The following is a 21,251-nucleotide window of genomic DNA, read 5'->3' as shown; positions in this document are numbered from 1 at the left end:
ATCATCCATGCGTTTTTCTTTCTTTTTCTTTTCCAAACTGCATATATAAACGAGAGAGAGGATTCTCTGCTTCAGTTCTTCGATATCATACACAGCACGAGTGCAAAACCAAGAGGGATTGTTGTCATTAAAAAATTACCCACTGGAGGTTACGAAATAGCTTGCTGTAATGTAGATACGTCTACTAATGTTTATTTACAGCATTATTAGGTACGAGTATACCTAATTTAGATTTCACGCTTATGTCACTCTTCAGGCTTCTCGTGATCCACAATATCTGATTGTGTGCAACTGTGTTTATGAATTACGTCTAATGGCACTGCGGGAGTATCCTCGTTCATGCACAATTGAATTTAACACTATAGAAGGTGTACCCGATTTAAAGACAATGCGTAACGGGTGTTATCCCGTTGACTGCCAGCGTCATTTATCGCGTTGCAAGATATTCAGGCAGCTGTGCAATGTACAACGTTCACACAGTTTATAGATAGTTAAAATCATCAGATGGTGTAATGAGAATAGTTTGTTCAGTAATTAACAAATTCAAGAAAGAAGGTGTGAGCAGATTCAATAAATCTGAGTGGGTTTTCTTCCCTGAAAACATTCTGACTATGAACATCAGTTAAATGTGCTCTGGAAGAATCTGCTAGATCATCTTAAAGCAAACTTACACCATCCCTATCAGGATTCAGGAGCCAACAACAACAACAACAAATGTCTGAGTTTGATGTCAACTACTAATTCAACAACTCTTTAAGGTGAAGAAAATAGATAGTGGTTTCCTTTTTCTTACTTTCTTTTCCTATTTCATTCTGCTATCAAGTGATTCTTTTTCCCCTCTGCAGGTGTGCAGTGCAGGAAGACCGACAAAAGAGGAATACCTAAAAATGGATTTTAAAAAGTTATATAAAATACTAAAACATTATAAATTATGAACTATTATAGTTAAAATAAATAAGTGTAAAATAAAAAGAAACTATTTTTCAATTCTCCTAGAGAAAAAGGAAAAACAGGAATAGGAAGGTAGAGATAATAAGAGAGAGAGAGAAAGAGAGCTGCTGCAGGAACTAGTAGGCAAGATGGTCACTATACGTAGGCTCTTATGGGACTAATAGGTATAGGGTAGGATAATTGATGAAAAAAAAAAATCTGTCAGCTTATTGATCATCCAGTTTTTATTTATTTTCTAAAAAGAAAAGATTGATGAAATTAAGGTTTACAATTCTCTTCAATACAGAAAGTAGAAAAACATATATTAATAGTGCAATAATATGAATAAAGAAAAACAGCAGCAGCAGTGTGAACCCGGGCATTGTCCTGCTGAAACATCCCATTAGCAATGTTCGCCATCATAGGGACAACCACTGGATTGAGTACCCTATCAACGTACTGTCAAGCAGTCATAGTGCCCTCAACAAGCACTAATTGTGATTTCACATTAAAGCCAATAGCTCCCAAGATCATAATGCTTGGTGTTGGCCCTGTGTGCCTCTCGACAATAAGATCTGGGCGGCCCCTCTCCCCGGCACGTCGCCGCACATGATTCCGGCGATCACTGCGGGCAAGACACAAGCGCGATTCATCACTAAAGACGACCCTATGCCATTCGTCGACCCACATCGATTCTTCTTGACACAAGGCCAGCCTTACACGTCGCTGTTGCGGGGTCAATGGAACACCTTCTGCAGGGACACGGGCTCGTAAGCCAGCTGTACGCAGGCGATTACCAACTGTTTGTTGTGTAACGTGGGGTGCCACAGCTGCTCGAATTTGCGCTGCTGTTGCATGGGGTTCCATCTGGGCCATCCAAATGATGTGGCGATCCTCTCTCACAGTTGTCTGTCGCGCTGGGCCTGGGCCAGGTCTACGAGTGTGGGTACCTTCATTTGACCACTGCTGCCATACACGTTGTACCGTAGATGCCTGTCGGCCAACACGTGCAGCGACAGTCCTTAGCGATAATCCAGCCTCACACAGCTCAATTATCCGAGCCCTCTCAAACGGCGACAGTTGTTGATAGCGTGCTCTTCTGTCGTCGAGGCATAATTGACGGGGAACACTTCACTGCACAGACTGCAAGACAACTATGCTACAACAGAGTCCGTATACTGGAGTTGATTCCTCCACGACCAATCACGTGGGGAGACCTGTAGCAACAATCCAATGGGTTTGAAACTTTGATCGTTTACATACCTACATGGCATCATCCATATCTTGAAAATCAACACAAACGACCAATGCCTTTATGGTGTTGCAACTTCCATTTTCTTAAGTGTATAATTCTGAACTAAATTCTTAAGTTTCTCTGCATCATCATTTGAAACTATCACAAAACAAAAATTTCCCATCTGTATCTAAAAAAGGAAACTAAATTATCGAAGGAACACAATCGATTTTAAGCAAGGAACATACAATGACTTAAATTTATTTGTAGAAAGTTACATAACAGCGCTATCTGCAATAGAAATATGATGTCGAAAATGCTGGACAGGCACTGCCTGTCATTCGACTCCAATCAATTAATTACCATTAAAAAAAAAAGATTGCATTATCTTTTAAGTAAATACATGGCATTCTAAAAAAATCATGCGGTTAATTGACAAAAATTGCTTTTTCAAAGAAAATTTCCTGTTTTTGATGCAAAATTAAAGTTTTCTCTTCATGGTTTTTCAAATTCCTGATTTTTAAGTTTTACGGGTTCTCTGACCATCCTATCTACCCCACATCTGATGGGTAGGAAGTGGTCGCACTGCAGATTACTAGCCAGAGATAGAGGGAGCCACACTACACTAGAAATCTGTTGCAGTGTAGACTTTTGTATGCTCTAAGAAACTTCCTTGTTTGGTGAGCATTGCTCTAGGAACTGTACCACCTGGAGGCGACGGAACTGTTTAGCAAGGTCCAGTGGAGTGGAACCATTACCAGTCTTAACACCGAGACTAGTGTGGTTTGCAATCGTAAGGTACCTCACTACCTCGAGGTGACCATACCGTGCCGCCAGGTGTAGCGGAGTGTAATCACGCTTATTCTTAACAATGAGAATAGTGTCGTCTAGAGTGGTGAGGTACCTCACTACCTCCAAGTGACCACTTTCTGCTGCCAAATGGAGTGGAGTGTATCCACGACTAGTCTTAACATTCAGAGAAGTGTCGTCTAGAGTGGCGAGGTACTTCACTACCTCCAGGTGACCATGCTCTGCTGCCAGATGGAGTGAGGTATACCCACGACCAGCTGTGACACGGAGACTAGTGTGGTCTAGTGTGGTGAGGTACCTCACTACCTCCTTGTGACCATGCCGTGAAGCAAGGTGGAGAGGAGTGTAACCATATTTTGTCTTAGAATTTAGACAAGTGTGGTCTCGAGTGGTGAGGTAACTCACAACCTCTAGATTGCCGTAACGTGCAGCCCAGTGGAGTGGAGTATAACCATCACTAGTCTTAACATCGAGACTAGTGTGGTCTAGAGAGGCGAGATACCTCACCTCCTCAAGGTAACCCTCCCTTACTGCCAGTTGGAGTGGAGAGTAACCAGCACTAGTCTTAGCACTGAGACTAGTGTGGTCTAGAGTGGTTAGATACTGCACTACCTCGAGGTGATCATCCATTATTGCCAGGTGGAGTGGAGTGTAACCATCACTAGTCTTAACATTGTAACTAGTGGGGTCTAGCGTGGTGAGGTGCGTCACAACTTCGAGAAGACCCTCCCTTACAGCCAAGTGCAGTGGAGTGTAACCATCATCAGTTACAACATTAAGGCTAATGTCGTCTAAAGTGGTGAAGTACTCCACTACCTCAAGGTGACCCTCTCTTACAGCCAGGTGGAGTGGTGTGTAGCCATCACTAGTCTTAACACTGAGACTTGCATGGTCTACAGAGGTGAGGTACCTCACTATCTTGAGGTGACCGCACAGTGCAGCAAGGTGGAGTGGCATGTAACCATCAATATCCTTAACACTAAGACTAGTGTGCTCTAAAGCGGCGAGATACATCACTACCTCAAGATGACCACGCAGTGCTGCCAGGTGGAGTGGAGTATGACCATATCTAGTCTTAAAATTGAGACTAGAGTGGTCCAGAGAAGCAAGGTACCTCACTACCTCGAGGTGACCCTCCCTTACAGCCAGGTGGAGTGGAGTATGTTCATATTTGGTCTTAACATAAAGAATAGTGTGGTCTAGAGAGGCAAGGTACCTCACTACCTCGCAGTGACCCTCTCTTACAGCCAAGTGGAGTGGTGTGTGACCATACCTAGTCATAACATTGAGGCTATTGCGGTCAAGAGTTGCGAGGTACTTTACTACCTCGAGGTGACCCTTTCTTACAGCCAAGTGGAGTGGAGTGTGACCGTATGCAGTCTTATCATTGAGACTAGTGTGTTCTAGAGAGGTGAGGTACCTCACTGATTCGAGGTGACCCCCCCTTACAGCCAGGTGGAGTGGAGTGTAACCACCACTAGCTTTAACACTGAGACTAGTGCAGTCTAGACTGGTAAGGTACCTCACTACCTCGAGGTGACCACGCATTGCTGCCAGGTGGAGTGGAGTGTGACCGTATGCAGTCTTATCATTGAGACTAGTGTGTTCTAGAGTGGCGAGGTGCCTCACTGTCTCGAGGTAACCACTCTCTGCCGCCAGGTGGAGTGGAGTGTAACCATTACAAGTTTTAACATTAAGAGTAGTGGGATCTAGAGTGGTGAGGTACCCAGCTATTTCAAGATGAAGCCACTGACCACCTGTTACAAAAGCACTGTCCAATACCTTACCTTTTCTACTTCTCTCCTCTGCTAGGTATTTCACTACTTCGAGGTGCCCCCACTGAGCAGCTCTGAGAAGACCATTGGCCAACAACTCACTACTCCTACCTCCCACCTCTACCAGGTACCTCACTACCTCGAGGTGCCCCCACTGAGCAGCTGTTACAAGACCATTGCCCAACAACTCACAACTCCTACCTCCTGCCTCCACCAGGTACCTCACTACCTCGAGGTGCCCCCACTGAGCAGCTGTTACAAGACCATTGCCCAACAACTCACAACTCCTACCTCCTGCCTCCACCAGGTACCTCACTACCTCAAGGTGACCCCACTGAGCAGCTATAACAAGAACACTGCCCAGCCCCTCTCCACTCCCACCTCCCTTCTCCACCAGGTACTTCACCACTTCCAAGTGGCTCTCTTTGGCTGCCAAAAGCAGTGCAGGCAGTCCACGGTTGTGGACACCGATGTTAACATCGATCTCGCACATTCCAAACAAGACACAGTCATTTCGACCCTGATTTTTCTCCTCTTCTACCAGAGCTTTCACGATGTGCAGCTGCCCCCTCTCTGCGGCATGGTTTAATGCAGTGCGCCTCCAGTCCACACATGGATTTCTCTTGAGAAGAAAATTCACCACACTGATATATCCTTCTTCAGCTGACCAGTTTAGGGTTTGCTGAAGGATCACATGACTTGGATCGTACTGAGACAACAATTCCTGCCACCGTGGTCCTTCCTCTGCAACTCGCCAGTCTGTAGGTTTCTGTTCCAAAAGGTGCTCTCTCTTCTCAAACGCCTCCTCCCGCTGTTCTATCATCATCTCTCTCTTTTTCAATACTTCTTCCCACACCTCCAGGTTGTTCTCCCTCTCCTTAAGACTTCTCTCCATTTCTTCCACCAGTCTTCTGTCTTCTCTCACCTGCAACTCCCTCATCTCCACATGTTCCGCCAGTGATCCACTGAGTGCAGCACACAGTTCACGCAAAGTCTGCAACAAACAACACCACAAATGAACAAACAATCCTTCTAAGAGCCGGTTTACACAGGGTCAATTTTAGTGACCAGGGCAGACCCCAGTGGCTGACCACATATAGAAATACCTGAAGGGAAATGGATGCATTCACAGGGTGCCACTGAAGTGGCCTGAGGAGGCATTAGTGGCTAGCCAGTGGTGTGCACTTACTGCCAATTGTGAAATCAAGCATCTGAAGTGAGAGACCACTGTTTAGTATTGGTGCATCTAGATGGCACCACAGGTCATCACTACAATTTTGTATTTGTTCCAGCAAGTCTCGGTCTGTTCAGTTGTACTGCAGCTACATTGCAAACAAATGCTGCAATACCACAATGGAGTGAAATGTTTGGTTGCTGATTAAACACTGATGATGACGTAGTGTAGAGACTCAATCTGCCACTTAGAACTCAAGTAACCCTGAAGTTTTGCATTTAATGTAACTGCTTAACTATTGATGAAATGATACCCTGGATAACAACAGAGGGCTCACTATGTGCTACTATACAGAATCTGAAGGAGTATTCAAATTCAAAGTGCCACAGGAAGCTAGTGCTTCCTCAGTAGTAAATTATGAAAATAGACTTGATTTCCAGTATTCCTTTTTCCCTATGCATGTACATTGCACTAATTCGGATATATCTTTGATGATTACCAGAAAGGAAAGGACCACAACTGTGAGGATAGAAGCATTGGCCTGAACTAAGCTTTGGCACTGGCATTTGGCTGGTGGAGAGGGAAAGCACAGAAAATCACCTGCAACAGCCAACAGCATAATCTTAAGACATTATCTATGAATGATACTGCACATATTATCATGTTTTCTTTCACTTATTTTTAGAAGATTGCTCCTCGCACAGCCCAGGATACCTTTGATTGCTAGTGTGCCATTACACTATTCCAGAAGTGAAGAGAATTTGATAAGCACATATTAACTATGATAACATGTTGATATAACGCAAAATATAGTATTATATAATTATAAAACGTGTTATTTCCACCCTAAATGCTTAACAAGACTTGGAAACCAGCCAGCCTAAAGACGCCACCAAGAAAATTGTATCAATCAAAGAAGTAATAAGCCGAAATAACGCATCATCGCTAGAAATTTTATAAAACAAACCCATACAACATATAATTTGAGATTATTGCTGACATTTTGGAGGTCTGATAAGAAATAGAGATCAGGCAAAGAAGTTTTTATTAAAAAAGAAAATAATTGTTAAATTAGAAAGCTTTGCTATTATCCACATGCATCAGCTGATCTCATATACAATGACTGAGCAAATGTCATGGGATAGCGGAGCACTGATGCGCAGGTGTGTTGTCTGCGCACCACACGCCCCCTGTGCCAGCGGTAGTTGTATAGGAGACCTTGTGAGCAGTGGCTGTGCATGTGACAGGTGTAACATGGAACGTCGTCATGAGCTGACACCATTCGAAGGGGGTATGGTGGTCGGTACCCGACGGATGGGAAGTGGTGCGGGAATTCGGCTTCACACGATCAAACATGTCAGGGTATATCGTGAATGGTTGAATGCGGGTGTCACCGTCCACAACAGTCGAACAACCGGCCGTCCAGACACCCTCGATGACCATGACTGGCGACATCTGAGACGGATTGTCAATAGTGACAGACGGGCAACCGTGCAACAAATCACAGCTCAATTCAACACAGGCCATGCTAGACACGTCTCCCAGTGGACAATCCGTAGCAACATGGGTTCTATGGGGTATGGGAGCCGGCGCAGCACACTGGTGCCACTGTTAACCCAACGTCACCGGGCACAACGAAGCGCATTTGTCGCCAGTCACCAGGGATGGACACTGGAACAATGGCGTAACGTGATATGGTCGGACGAATCACGATTTCAACTACACCATGCCGATGGTAGGCACCGTGTATGGCGCAGACCACATGAAGCGATGGATCCCGCCTGCCTCGAAGGTGTGGTCCAGGGCGCTAGTGTCTCTGTTATGGTCTAGGGTGCATTTTCCTGGTATGTTCTGGAAGAGACTTTGAATGGTACGCGGTATGTCGAGTTGCTCGGAGACTGTAACTGAGCAAGACAGGATGATGGCTCTCTAAGAAGATGGGTGACAAACTACCTGGAATAACCTGAGCTGAAACATGAGGGACCAACGCCCCAGATGACGTCCGCATAGCCAGCCATGCAGAATGACGATCGCCCCCAGCAACAAAGAATGAACCAAGACATAAATCATTCCGTAAGTGAAGGAAGAGATAAGTTTCTTAAATAAAGAAATGTAGTTTGGTAGATGTTATTTTGAGTAGATCTGTAGTCAAAGTGTTGAGATTGTGTCGTTATAATCTTCAAAATAACCTATATTATGTTAGATTCTCGCGAGTGATTTCTGCATATATATATCGATATAAAAGGGAATAGGTAGTCATCTACAAAATATAACCAAATCCCAGTTAGAGTAATGCATTATCCAAATATGGCATATGCCACAGCAAATATGAAGTTCTTATAAGAAGAATATTTTGTGATGTTGTATAGATTCCAAGTGATAGGTCGATATGAATATAGGTGATATATTTAGATAATACAAGTAGGTGATTCATTGCTATTACAAGGTAAAATGTCAAGAGATATGCAATAATGTCAGCAGAGAGAAGGAATATTATTATAATTTAAGAAGATGTTGATCCGATAATGAGAATACATGAGAATAAGAATACTTGTGCATCAAAAGAGGTTATTACGTGAAGAGTTCAGAATAATAAGAAGAGATATGAGTTGAAATGAATAATGAAGGAGATGTAGTGTTGTTATATGTAAGAAATTAAAAAAAATTAATTGAATGGAAGTATGTGCTACAATGAATTGAAAGAAGAAATCGAGTATTAGAAGTGAGAAATGAGATGAATCACACAAACTAGGATCTGATGTGCTGATGATTGAATAACATTGTATTTTGTCAAAAATCCATATGTTACGATAATTGATGTATTTTAACCTTCGTTGAATATTACGCTAGGAATTGGTCATCAAAAGATATCCCTATAAGAACGAGCATTCATTACACGTGGACTTGTAGAACATCTTCTGAAAAGTTGCACTCTTTTAACTTGATGATGGCATACTTGGATTAACCCCTCAGCGTCGCAGCCATTTAAATAGCTTCCTATCCCGCGGCCGGATGAGATTTCAACTACGCGCGACGGAAATACATCGATTCACTTAAAGCGTTACTACAAGTATAAGAGTAGCCCGATTTTCACGAAATTTGGAAATCCTTATGACAGAACTATGTACATGCAGATAATTACATAATAGTTTCACATTTCCTTAGTAATTTAGTTCCGTGTGATAGAGTTCGAAGCACTCTTGGAGACAGGGACTCAAGTCACACTCCTGGCAGCAGGACACTGACGTCTTTTCGCCGTGTTTTGAACACAGGATACAATGTCTCTGAGGTTTGGATTTCCAACTCTTGGTTGCTAATTTCCTGATAAAATGACTTTCCTGCAACCTTGGAACTGTATTATCTGATGCGCGCCGGCCTTGAATATTATGTTCCCCTCCCTCCCGAGCGTATTTTGTAAACAAACCTTTCACCAACTGAACCCGATAAGGTAATTGCTCAATATATCTCTCTGTGACCTGTGTGAGTATTATTAGAGAATTTAGCAATCAGAATTCACCGTTGAAAACTTCTCTTTGACTTGTATAATTATCAATAGTCTCTTACACGAAATTTCCAAGTACTGTTTCCTCGTCGTCGTCACTCTCATCATTTACCACTGCTACATCATCTATTTCATTATCACTGCTGCTTATACTGTCACTACTACTTCCGACTAAACTTTCATCTGAATTATACAATATTTCAAGCACGTTACTATCAGTCATACCACGGCTGAGCGCGGCGCGTCACACAGACTGGTGAAGCTGCAGCGAGACCGGAAGCAACAGGACGAAACTGAATGAGGGGAATAACATTTATGACGAAACAAACCAGCTCGATACATATTTCAGATAAAATGTCGAGACAACGTCTTTCAAACGAGATATATACCATGAACAACTGGTTCTCGTATCGTATGACAGAAAGCAGCACTAACTGATGCCTACACAGAGCGCTCGTGGAGACTTACGAAAATATTACAAGCTGAGAAATAAAGACAAATATAATAAATAAACCGCACTCTCAATGTACAAATAGAGCAAAGAACATCACACGAAAAGACAAACTTCTCACATCATCATTTCTTTATTTTATTCTGTGGGAAAGAACGAAGCAAACAGACTTTTTAAAAAGCAAGGGATTAGTGCTCAGACTTATTTAACAAATGATTATCCTTTTAAAAACAACTACATTATAACGATTTTTCAATTCTTATTTACAACACTAATAAACCCGGAAATGTCTTCTTGGAAACAAAACAATTTGCATATCAGTTACTCCAAAACTCTTCGCGCTATAGCCGTAAATGTGAAACCATGTATGGGTCTATACCACGTATAGAGGTCGGCGGCTACGGAAGAAAAGAGGGTCTATACCACGTATAGAGGTCGGCGCTGAGGGGTTAACATGAAGGATCACTGCTACTGTATATAAGAATGCAGATGAACTGATATCGTACAATGTCTTCAAAAGTACAGTAATGGTTCCCAAATACTTTAATTGACTAACATGAGATCACATAGTTATATTTAGACATTTAAGGTAGTGAATACCATGTTAAACTTAATGATTACCGAGCTCGATAGCTGCAGTCGCTTAAGTACAGCCAGTATCCAGTATTTTTTTAAAATAATAATATAAGAAATTAATTTTAACTCAACCTATTCAATACTGTACAAGATGTTAACATATTAGTTAAACATTGTTAAAAATAGTTGAGACATGTTTCGCCCCTTCTGTGGGGCATCATCAGTCATATCAAATACCTCAAAATTCTACCAGACGTCTGGTTGGAAATTATAAAAATATGTTGCATGAGTGAATACATTAAAAAACATATACAAGATCTTATCATTAACAAAATGTCAAATTGATTAAAACATGTTACACTAGTGAACACGTTGGTGAATTTTCACTCAAAACAAGGCCGTCATATGTACAGTATTGATAATAATGGTAGTTAAAGTCTTATTTGATGCTAAGTTCGAAGACAGTTTAAAATTTATATACAAATGTTGAGAATGAATGCAGAATACATATAATTACAATTTACTGCATGCGTCTTTTACATTGTAAAATAATGTGGAAAACCATTCCAAATTTGTATTAATTTCCATGAAAAGAAAAATTTTTTTGGACCTCAATATTACGGTCCTGGTGCAGTCTAATCAGAAATGGCTTCAAGATGTGAAATTTTGTATGTGATTTGTGACCAGCTCATTTAAAAATGTTGCATTATGTCGTAATTCAACTTGGATGTCTATGTTGACTAATTATACTTTTGACTCAAACAAAATAGTTTGTCGAAGTATCCATGGGCTAATCACCTCCGTTGGACACTCTCTATGAAGGCGAAGTGCCTAGTGCATGTGAACAACAGTTGATATTTGATTCAAAACAAACTTTACAAAGTGCTTTACAAACCTCTTAGCAATAAGGTAACAGCCCAACAACACTTAAGATTTTCACATACGTAAGACAGCTCAACATTAATTACATCGCACAACGTTTCGACTGTCGCCCATTCAACCAATAAAACTGAAATCCATATTTCAACAACATAAACACACAGAAAGACTTAAAAACACTACTCATTTGGGAAGATTTAACGACATTTCAACCGCCCTAATTGAAGCCATTATTTTAAATTCAACATAGTTCATTTTGAATCAAATATCAACTGTTGTTCACTTGCACTAGGCACTCCGCCTTCATAGAGAGTGTCCAATGGAGGTGATTAGCCCATGGATACTTCGACAAACTATTTTGTTTGAGTCAAATATATAATTAATCAACATAGACATCCAAGTTGAATTACGACGCAATACAACATTTTAAAATGAGCTGGTCACAAATCACATACAAAATTTCACATCTTGAAGCCATTTCTGATTAGACTGCACCAGGACCGTAGTATTGAGGTCCAAAAATTTTTTCTTTTCTTCTCATGGAAATTAATACAAATTTGGAATGGTTTTCCACATTATTTCACAATGTAAAATACGCATACAGTAAATTGTAATTATATGTATTCTGCATTCATTCTCAACATTTGTATATAGATTTTAAACTGTCTTCGAACTTAGCATCAAATAAGACATTAACTACCATTATTATCAATACTGTACATATGACGGCCTTGTTTTGAGTGAAAATTCACCAAAGTGTTCACTAGTGTAACATGTTTTAATCAATTTGACATTTTGTTAATGATAAGATATCTTGTATAAGTTTTTTAATGTATTCACTCATGCAACATATTTTTATAATTTCCAACCAGACGTCTGGTAGAATTTTGAGGTATTTGATATGACTGATGATGCCCCACAGAAGGGGCGAAACACGTCTCAACTATTTTTAACGATGTTTAACTAATATGTTAACATCTTGTACAGTATTGAATAGGTTGAGTTAAAATAAATTTCTTATATTATTATAATTAAGATTCTTTCAATACGGAGAAAATGATTTTCATTACTTGTAACAGTATCCAGTATTCGGGAGAGAGTGGGTTCGAACCCCACTGTCGGCAGCCCTGAAGATGGTTTTCCAAGGTTTCCCATTTTCACACCAAGCACACCTTAATTAAGTCCATGACCGCTTCCTTTCCACTCCTAGCCCTTTCCTGTCCCATCGTCGCCATAAGACCTATCTGTCTCAGTGCGTAAAGCAACTTGAAAAAAAAACTTAATGATTACTTTAGCGTATATAGGAAAGTTATTTAAGACATGATATGATAATTTTAATTGATTTAAAGCAAAGTCTTGTTGAAACTAACAGGAAACTTATCACTTTTCCGGAGGCTTAAGTTGAGATGTATTAAAAATATCATGAGATAATCCAACCTAAAGAACCTCCGTGGCTCAGACGGCAGCGCATCGGCCTCTCACTGCTGGATACCGTGGTTCAAATCCCGGTCATACCATGTGAGATTTGTGTTCGACAAAGCAGAGGCGGGACAGGTTTTTCTCTGGGTACTCCGATTTTCCCTGTCATCTTTCATTCCAGCAACAGTCTCCATTCTCATTTCATAGCATCTATCAGTTATTAATAAATCACTTTGGGAGTGGCGACCCCATCGTACTAATAGCCTATATCCGCTTCATTCATTACATCCCTGACCCGGTCAATGACTGGAAAACAGGTTGTAGGTATTCAATCCAATCTAAAAGTTAGCAAATATTATTTTAGCAAAGTGTCTTATGAACAAGTGAGAATATTGTGATGGACAATGAATGTTAGCTACAAAGAATGTAATACCGTAATGTAACCATATTTTCCCAAGATGAATTCACATATATTAACCAATTTTTAACACATTTCAATGATGATAAAAAGTTGAAGAATGTGATAATTAACAAGTACACTGACTGACAGAGCAAATGCAACACCAAGAAGGAGTGGTCAGAACTTTATGCCAATTGCAGGGTAGACTGACGTCACTGAGGTATGCTCATGATGTGAAATGCGCCGCTGTGCTGCGCACGTAGCGAACGATAAATGGGACACGGCGTTGGCGAATGGCCCACTTCGTACCGTGATTTCTCAGCCAACAGTCATTGTAGAACGTGTTGTTGTGTGCCATAGGACACGTGTATAGCTAAGAATGCCAGGCCGCCGTCAACGGAGGCATTTCCAGCAGACAGACGACTTTACGAGGGGTATGGTGATCGGGCTGAGAAGGGCAGGTTGGTCGCTTCGTCAAATCGCAGCCGATACCCATAGGGATGTGTCCACGCTGCAGCGCCTGTGGCGAAGATGGTTGCCGCAGGGACATGTGGCACGTGCGAGGGGTCCAGGCGCAGCCCGAGTGACGTCAGCACGCGAGGATCGGCGCATCCGCCGCCAAGCAGTGGCAGCCCCACACGCCACGTCAACCGCCATTCTTCAGCATGTGCAAGACACCCTGGCTGTTCCAATATCAACCAGAACAATTTCCCGTCCCGTCGATTTGTTCAAGGAGGCCTGCACTCCCGGCGTCCGCTCAGAAGACTACCATTGACTCCACAGCATAGACGTGCACGCCTGGCATGGTGCCGGGCTAGAGCGACTTGGATGAGGGAATGGCGACTTGGATGAGGGAATGGCGGAACGTCGTGTTCTCCGATGAGTCACGCTTCTGTTCTGTCAGTCATAGTCACCGCAGACGAGTGTGGCGTCGGCGTGGAGAAAGGTCAAATCCGGCAGCAACTGTGGAGCGCCCTACCGCTAGACAACGCGGCATCATGGTTTGGGGCGCTATTGCGTATGATTCCACGTCACCCCTAGTGCGTATTCAAGGTACGTTAAATGCCCACCGCTACGTGCAGCATGTGCTGCGGCCGGTGGCACTCCCGTACCTTCAGGGGCTGCCCAATGCTCTGTTTCAGCAGGATAATGCCCGCCCACACACTGCTTGCATCTCCCAACAGGCTCTACGAGGTGGACAGATGCTTCCATGGCCAGCGTACTCTCCGGATCTCTCACTAATCGAACACGTGTGGGATCTCATTGGACGCCATTTGCAAACTCTGCCCCAGCCTCGTACGGACGACCAACTGTGGCAAATGGTTGACAGAGAATGGAGAACCATCCCTCAGGACACCATCCGCACTCTTATTGACTCTGTACCTCGACGTGTTTCTGCGTGCATCGCCGCTCGCGGTGGTCCTACATCCTACTGAGTCGATGCCGTGCGCATTGTGTAACCTGCATATCGGTTTGAAATAAACATCAATTATTCGTCCGTGCCGTCTCTGTTTTTTCCCCAACTTTCATCCCTTTCGAACCACTCCTTCTTGGTGTTGCATTTGCTCTGTCAGTCAGTGTATTTTCAACCCACTAGATGTTAATTCATTGATTTTGAATGTTATTACCATTATTTCATTTTTCTCCTCCAAGATTCTTATTTTTCTTAATAAATAATAATAGTTTAAATTTACTTGAGATCTTATTCATAGCTTTATACAGTAGTGTAAGGTACATTAGAGTTAAGGCGATGATTTTTTGGGTAATTGTATGATCCATGGAAACGTCGGATGGAGACGTCCATCAAGTCTACTGGGAGATAAAATATTACTCGACGTATCGGTTCTCTTCCTGATCCCACATAAAACAACTATACATTCAAGAATCCTGAGAGACTGGTCGGTATTTATTTTGCGTGACCCGACCCATCCTGGATGTGGGAAGGGAGTACTAGTGACCTACAAAAGGTGGGGTTTTTTTTGTGAAAAGCAGGGTTTTTCCATAAGAATGGTGTTATTTTTTAAAGAAAGGGGTGTTATTTTCAATTTACTGGAATTTTCCAGTCATAGGTCAGAAATGTTCAAAAAATTAATAAATTAATACCATTAGTATAAGACAAATGGGCACAGCATGAATACTATTCAAGAAGTATATTAGTGCTTTCCAGGGACCAAAATTTTTAAACTCTAAATGGGGATTTAGCTTAAATCAAAGTTTCAGTAGAAAGCAAATCTTTTCCAGAAATCTTAGCCTGTATTGACATAAATTGCATGAACACATACTTTTCAAAATAACAACACTTAAACAAGGCGATACCTACCTTACATATTACACTGTAATTAAAACTTATCTCTAGCACTAATACAGTAGTCAAAGATCGTAGTTTCCCAGCACACTACAAAATTTTGATTGGTATTTTGGTAGCTGCTTTACATCGCACAGACACACATGTCTTATGGCGATAATGGGACAGGAAAGGGCTAGGAATGGGAAGGAAGTGGCCGTGGCCTTAATTAAGGTACAGCCCCAGCATTTGCCTGGTGTGAAAATGGGAAACCACGGAAAACCATCTTCAGGGCTGCCGATAGTGGGGTTCGAACCTACTATCTCCCGAATACTGGATACTGGCCGCACTTAAGCAACTGCAGCTATCGAGCTCGGTCACTACAAAATTGATGATGATGCTTGTTGTTTAATGGGGCCTAACATCGAGGTCATCGGCCCCTAATGGTATGAAATGAAATAACAAAAAATTCAAATGCATCCACTGACCAAAATAAAGTAAAAAATGTGATGAAGAATGAATGGATGGACATGAACCCTACAAAAAAAAAACAAAAAAACAAAAAAAACAAACAAAAACAGTGGATCAGACTCAAAAAGAAGGTAGTTAATTAGAGTATTACTGACCAAGGGACCATTTATAAAGCACAATGTTGCTTGATGTCTGAAGGGGTGCTAAATTCACGTCTAAGGCCCCACAGAATGGTACATGTCGCGAGTAAAGTAGAACTATGGTATTTGTCATTTTGGGGTACTGATAAAAAGTAGCGAAGACTCACGGTGGTCCACACAAGATGGTACTACTCACAAGTATTGCAATTCGTACAGGGAACGCAGACCTATGGTGTTTCTCACACAATGGCGCCACTCATAGCCAACGCAAACCGGTAAGGTTCCTTACCTAGGTGTACTAGTCACAGGCGCCGGTATTCCCGTGGTGTTCCTCACATAGTGGGTACCAATCACAGGCAACGTTGAACCACGGTGCCGCTCATATAGCGGTACAACTCACAGGCTACGCCCAGACCCGCGGTGTTGCCCACATGGGTACAATGCACGGGTACTGGAATCCACCATGCCAGGCTTTTTACTGAAACTAATCACAAACATACTTCGTACCAATTTAGTGATACTACTCGCAAGTACATGCAACCCATGGTGTTCCCCGCATGATGGTACGAATCAAGAGTAGTTTCATGGTTCTAATTCAATCATCCCTTGGTCGCCCCTTGTAGTCGCCTCTTACGACAGGCAGGGGATACCGCGGGTGTATTCTACATGTGTGTCCCCCACTCGCAGGTGGTAGTTGTCTTTGGTCCGTGAGAGGTATTTTATTTCCCTCAAGTCCGCCAGCAAGCCGGTTAGGACCCCCCTATCTGCCACCTGGGACGCGCCACGTGGGAGTATCACCTCTCCCCCTGCTACGCCTGCGTAGCAGGTTCATGGCACTACAAAATTAAAACATCCACAAAATATTTACATGACAGCAATATACTGAGTTACTTCGCCTATATACAATCTCATTTTTTAATGAATCAAAGGTTGTGGTCTGCTTTTTAGCACTGTTGAATTTTAAGTTCAAAATGTGCATCTGTAAGTGGTTTACTTAGTCTATAACATAGTTGTTCACTTTAAGTGCTGTAACAAATCTCCTAACAATGTCTATGCTGGCAACAGCTTCAATGAATGATGGTGGTTGTATTTCTTCATCTCTATCTTCATCATAATGCTTTACTTCATCTTTGCAGATTTCTTCAACATCCCAGATGTAGTGATGACAACTTCCATCACAAGCCACAAATTCATTGAAAGTGATGAGTACATTGCTAGATACCAGCACCCAATCACTCATATTCACTCCTGCTTCTTCACAGCCTTTGTCGTCAGTACTTATTTCATCAAATCCAGCCTTACAAAAGTGATTTGAGACGGCTTCCTTAGTTACCATTTTCCAAACTCCTATGAGGATATGCACTGCTTGCAGGATGTTCAATTTAAGCACTTCATTCCTTATCAATAAAGGCAAGTACTTTAAGGACAAGAGCTTTCCGATACTTGCTTTTCAGGCTTTGAATAATCCTTAGGTCCATGGGCTGGAGTCTGCTAGTGCAATTTGCAGGACAGAAATGTACTTTCACATTCTGCAAAAATCCAAAGTCTGTTGCATGAACAGGACACTTGTGCATAAAGAGATCCAGTGCAATTTGCAGGACAGAAATGTACTTTCACACCTTCCTGTTTCTAGCATTCATTCGTGCTTCAGAAGCTTGTAAGAACTTTCTGAACAAGTCCTCAGTCATCCAAGCAATTTTGTTGCTATAATACTTACACAGCAATGTAGCATTATTCTTAAAGGAATGTGGTTTCTGGAATGTTCCAATTACAATGGGATCCAGTTTGTTGCTGCCACCTGCACTGCTGCATAAGAGAACAGTAATTCTCTGCTTGCTAATTCTTCCTCCATGGCATGAATCTCCTTTCACTTAAGGTTTTAGAGGGCACAAGTTGGTAAAACAGGCCAGTTTCATCCATAATGTACACATCCCGAGATTCGAAGCCTTGCAAGAGGGGACGCAGCACATCTTCTTTCCACTGTACAGCACTTTCTTGCGTTTCTCTCCACTTCCCAAATCAAGTTCACAATCTCCGTGACAGATAAGAGTTTTTCTTTTTGCTGCCATAGTCAATATCACTAAAACAAATGTGTGAGCAAACTGACAAAGAGCTGGATAATCCACGAAATACACAACACACGAACTGATGCAAACTTACGTAAACTGACACTGCATTGATATGCTGCTACAGACATACAGACTCGGACAGAGCTCAGCCATGTATTGGAAGCAAAGCGGTGTTGAGTGCTTGAACGCTGTAACATCGTTAGTCTTTGGCTGCGATCGGCTAAGTTCAAGCTCGCTTGTGCACGTAGCGAGGAATAGATACAGAAGATGATCAATCGCATGCAATATAAACCCTTTAAATTTTTAGAATTTGCTTTATGTCGCACCGACACTGAGAGGTCTTATAGTGATGATAGGATAGGAAAGGGCTACGAGTGGGAAAGAAGCAGCCATGGCCCTAATTAAGGTACAGCCCCAGCATTTGCCTGGTGAGAAAATGGGAAACCACGTAAAAAACATATTCAGAGCCGCCAATAGTGGGGTTCGAACCCACTATCTAATACAAACCCTGGAGTTAAGTGTATGAATATTGATAACTGAAAAACGTACCCAAATTTGCCCATAATAACAGATAAATTAGTGAAAGGTTCTCATAGTAACTGAAGGATATTGTGCAGATTAATATAGGAATTTTCGAAGGGCATAATAATACTGTCATTACTTCTACTGTACTACAGCAGGTGCGGTCAAATGTGCATCTGAGTCTAACATTCCTCTTCTGCCTTGAACCACCCTTAGCAAGCTTATGATGTCTTTTTCATAGCTTCTTAATGTCCTAACACCATAATGAATAGAAATACATACTTGAGAATGTCAATATTTCCTAATGATAAATGCAGGTTTTGCTATAATGTGAATTACATTAAGGGCCGGTTCGACCATCTGCTGGTAAAGTGGCTGGCAGCTGCCCGGGAGCTAAACTACCTGGGGGGTGTAAATCAGCTGGTACTTTGGCTTGCGTGCAACCACCTCCGCGCAAGTGCTGGACACCGATATACGGGGTTGGCTAGACTGATTTTCCGCAACTTCTTGCTTTTGAGTGAATTGCTATCTATACTTAGATGTATGAAGCTCATTTCGATTGTCTTATTTTCCTGTGCTTGCATCTGCTGATTATCACCATAGAGCCTAATAAGGGGAGTATTAAGAGCTATGGACAACGATTTATGTCAAACTTTTGTTATTTTAATCTATAAGCTTCAAAATCGATACCTAATTGGGATTAAAATCTCAAGATTACATTTTCTTATGTCAGTTATAACCTGCCATGTAAGGCAGCGTTTTTGGAAAGTATTCTCGTAGTAGACTGGTCAAGTCACTCGCTCCATAACAGAAGGTACACGGGTTCTCTTTGTCTTTCTAATTTACATTTAAAAAATTTTCTTTCCCTGTCATTGTTCTTAACTCTCTTTTACATGCTTCCATATACGAATATACCCACGCATCTTCCTTATGGACTTATTGCCTTTGAGCATTCTATCTGCAGGCTTATGTGAATTGAAGTATCTCCACGATCCTCTATTTGCAACTAGCTGTGTGACCTCATTTAGTTTCACATGCTAACATTTATTGATAATGCACTTCATTCTAATGTTTAACTTTATGAAGATAAAGTTGGAAGATACTGTAAATGTAAAGAACTTATCAGGCTAAATATCCATTCACAGGAAGAGGAATTCGGGAATGGAATAGTTTCCAATTTCTTTGAAATCATTTACGAGAAGACTATGTAAACAACAGGGAACATGCATGATCCGGGGTTTTAATTAAAAATATGCTAATCTGATTCAAAATTTCATGCAGAATTCAAAAATGTGATCAGAATGTACAAATAATAACTCCAAACATGATAAAAATCTAAATCAATGTACGAAACTGTCACGTGACGCAAGTACGCGATCTCATTGGTCTGACGTCATTGTACAGGTTGACTGAATTAGCAGACGAAATAACACAGTGTGCTGTGAGAAGCAGGATACACTTCGCGTATTTCTACTTTATGTTAGTGTCTGGTATAGTTAAATTCGAGGTCTATACATTGGGTAATAATCTGAGTGGTATATTTTAGACTTAAAATGAATCCTGCGCAGACAATGAGGCAAAAAACTTATAAATGGTGTAGAGTTCCGATGTGCAATAGCACATCGCATACCATCCCAAACAAATTGTTTATAAATGTTCCAAAGACTCTAAAACTAGGGAGAAATGGATTTTGGCGAGCCGGAGAAATGCTGGTGATATACTGGAAAAGTCTACAGTTTATTTTTTTGAAAATTTTAACGTAAGATGAATTTGTTTGAATTTTCAATCACTTTTCCATGTCAGCTGTTCTAGTGGTAAACCTTAAATTTTAATGTATGATGCTTTATTTAAATGCTTCAATTACATCTTGGAATATGAAAGTAATAAACAGTGCATTAATTAATGCTGATTATTAAAGTATTCTCCAAACCTAACCTATGTTTTGGGTGATCCATGTCAAGATAATAAATCAAAGGGGTTATGAACCATTTTGACAGCTCTAATTCTACCAATTTATCTTGGCATGCGACAGTTATTTATGTCTTTATTGAAGAGCTTAATTTGTAAAGAAATTTAGGCTATATCTAAATACTCTATAATATAACATAAAATAGGCGTGTACAACATGAAAGGAACCAACGTGAATTTAACAAATGTATAACTCTACACAAAACCAATGCTTGTCTGTTGGGGTCTTATAAGTTAACAATGCTCAATTATAATAATTATCATAATATTAATGAAATAAATAACATAACTGCATACAGGTGAAAATAGTGATGTTGGTGTTTAAAATATTATCCAACTTAGCCTAAGTTTTAGGTTATACAAGCCAAGTCAATAAACCGAAGGGTAAAAATACCGGGCGAGTTGGCCGTGCAGTTAGGAGCGCGCAGCTGTGAGCTCGCATCTGGGAGGTAGTGGGTTTTGAACCCCACTGCCGGCAGCCCTGAAGATGGTTTTCCGTGGTTTACCATTTTCACACCAGGAAAATGCTGAGGCTGTACCTAAGGCCACGGCCACTTTGTTCCCATTCCTAGGCCTTTCCTGTCCCATCGTCGCCATAAGACCTATATGTGACGGTGTGACGTAAAGCAAATAGAAAAAAAAAAAAA

General features: G+C 41.4%; 1 protein-coding gene across 1 annotated transcript in view; it reads right to left on the bottom strand.

The window, feature by feature from the left end:
- Window positions 1-1,170: 1,170 nt before the first annotated feature.
- Window positions 1,171-21,251, bottom strand: part of LOC136874652 (ankyrin-1) — a 60,932-nt gene continuing 40,851 nt past the window's right edge. The window contains exon 3 of the mRNA XM_067148278.2: window positions 1,171-5,743. Within this exon, the coding sequence (XP_067004379.2) occupies window positions 2,825-5,743 (2,919 nt within the window). The 3' untranslated portion in view covers window positions 1,171-2,824. The remainder of the gene's footprint in view (window positions 5,744-21,251) is intronic.

Source organism: Anabrus simplex, chromosome 5, assembly GCF_040414725.1.
Source record: "Anabrus simplex isolate iqAnaSimp1 chromosome 5, ASM4041472v1, whole genome shotgun sequence".
NCBI lineage: Eukaryota > Metazoa > Arthropoda > Insecta > Orthoptera > Tettigoniidae > Anabrus > Anabrus simplex.
This window is presented reverse-complemented; position numbering and strand designations above follow the sequence as displayed.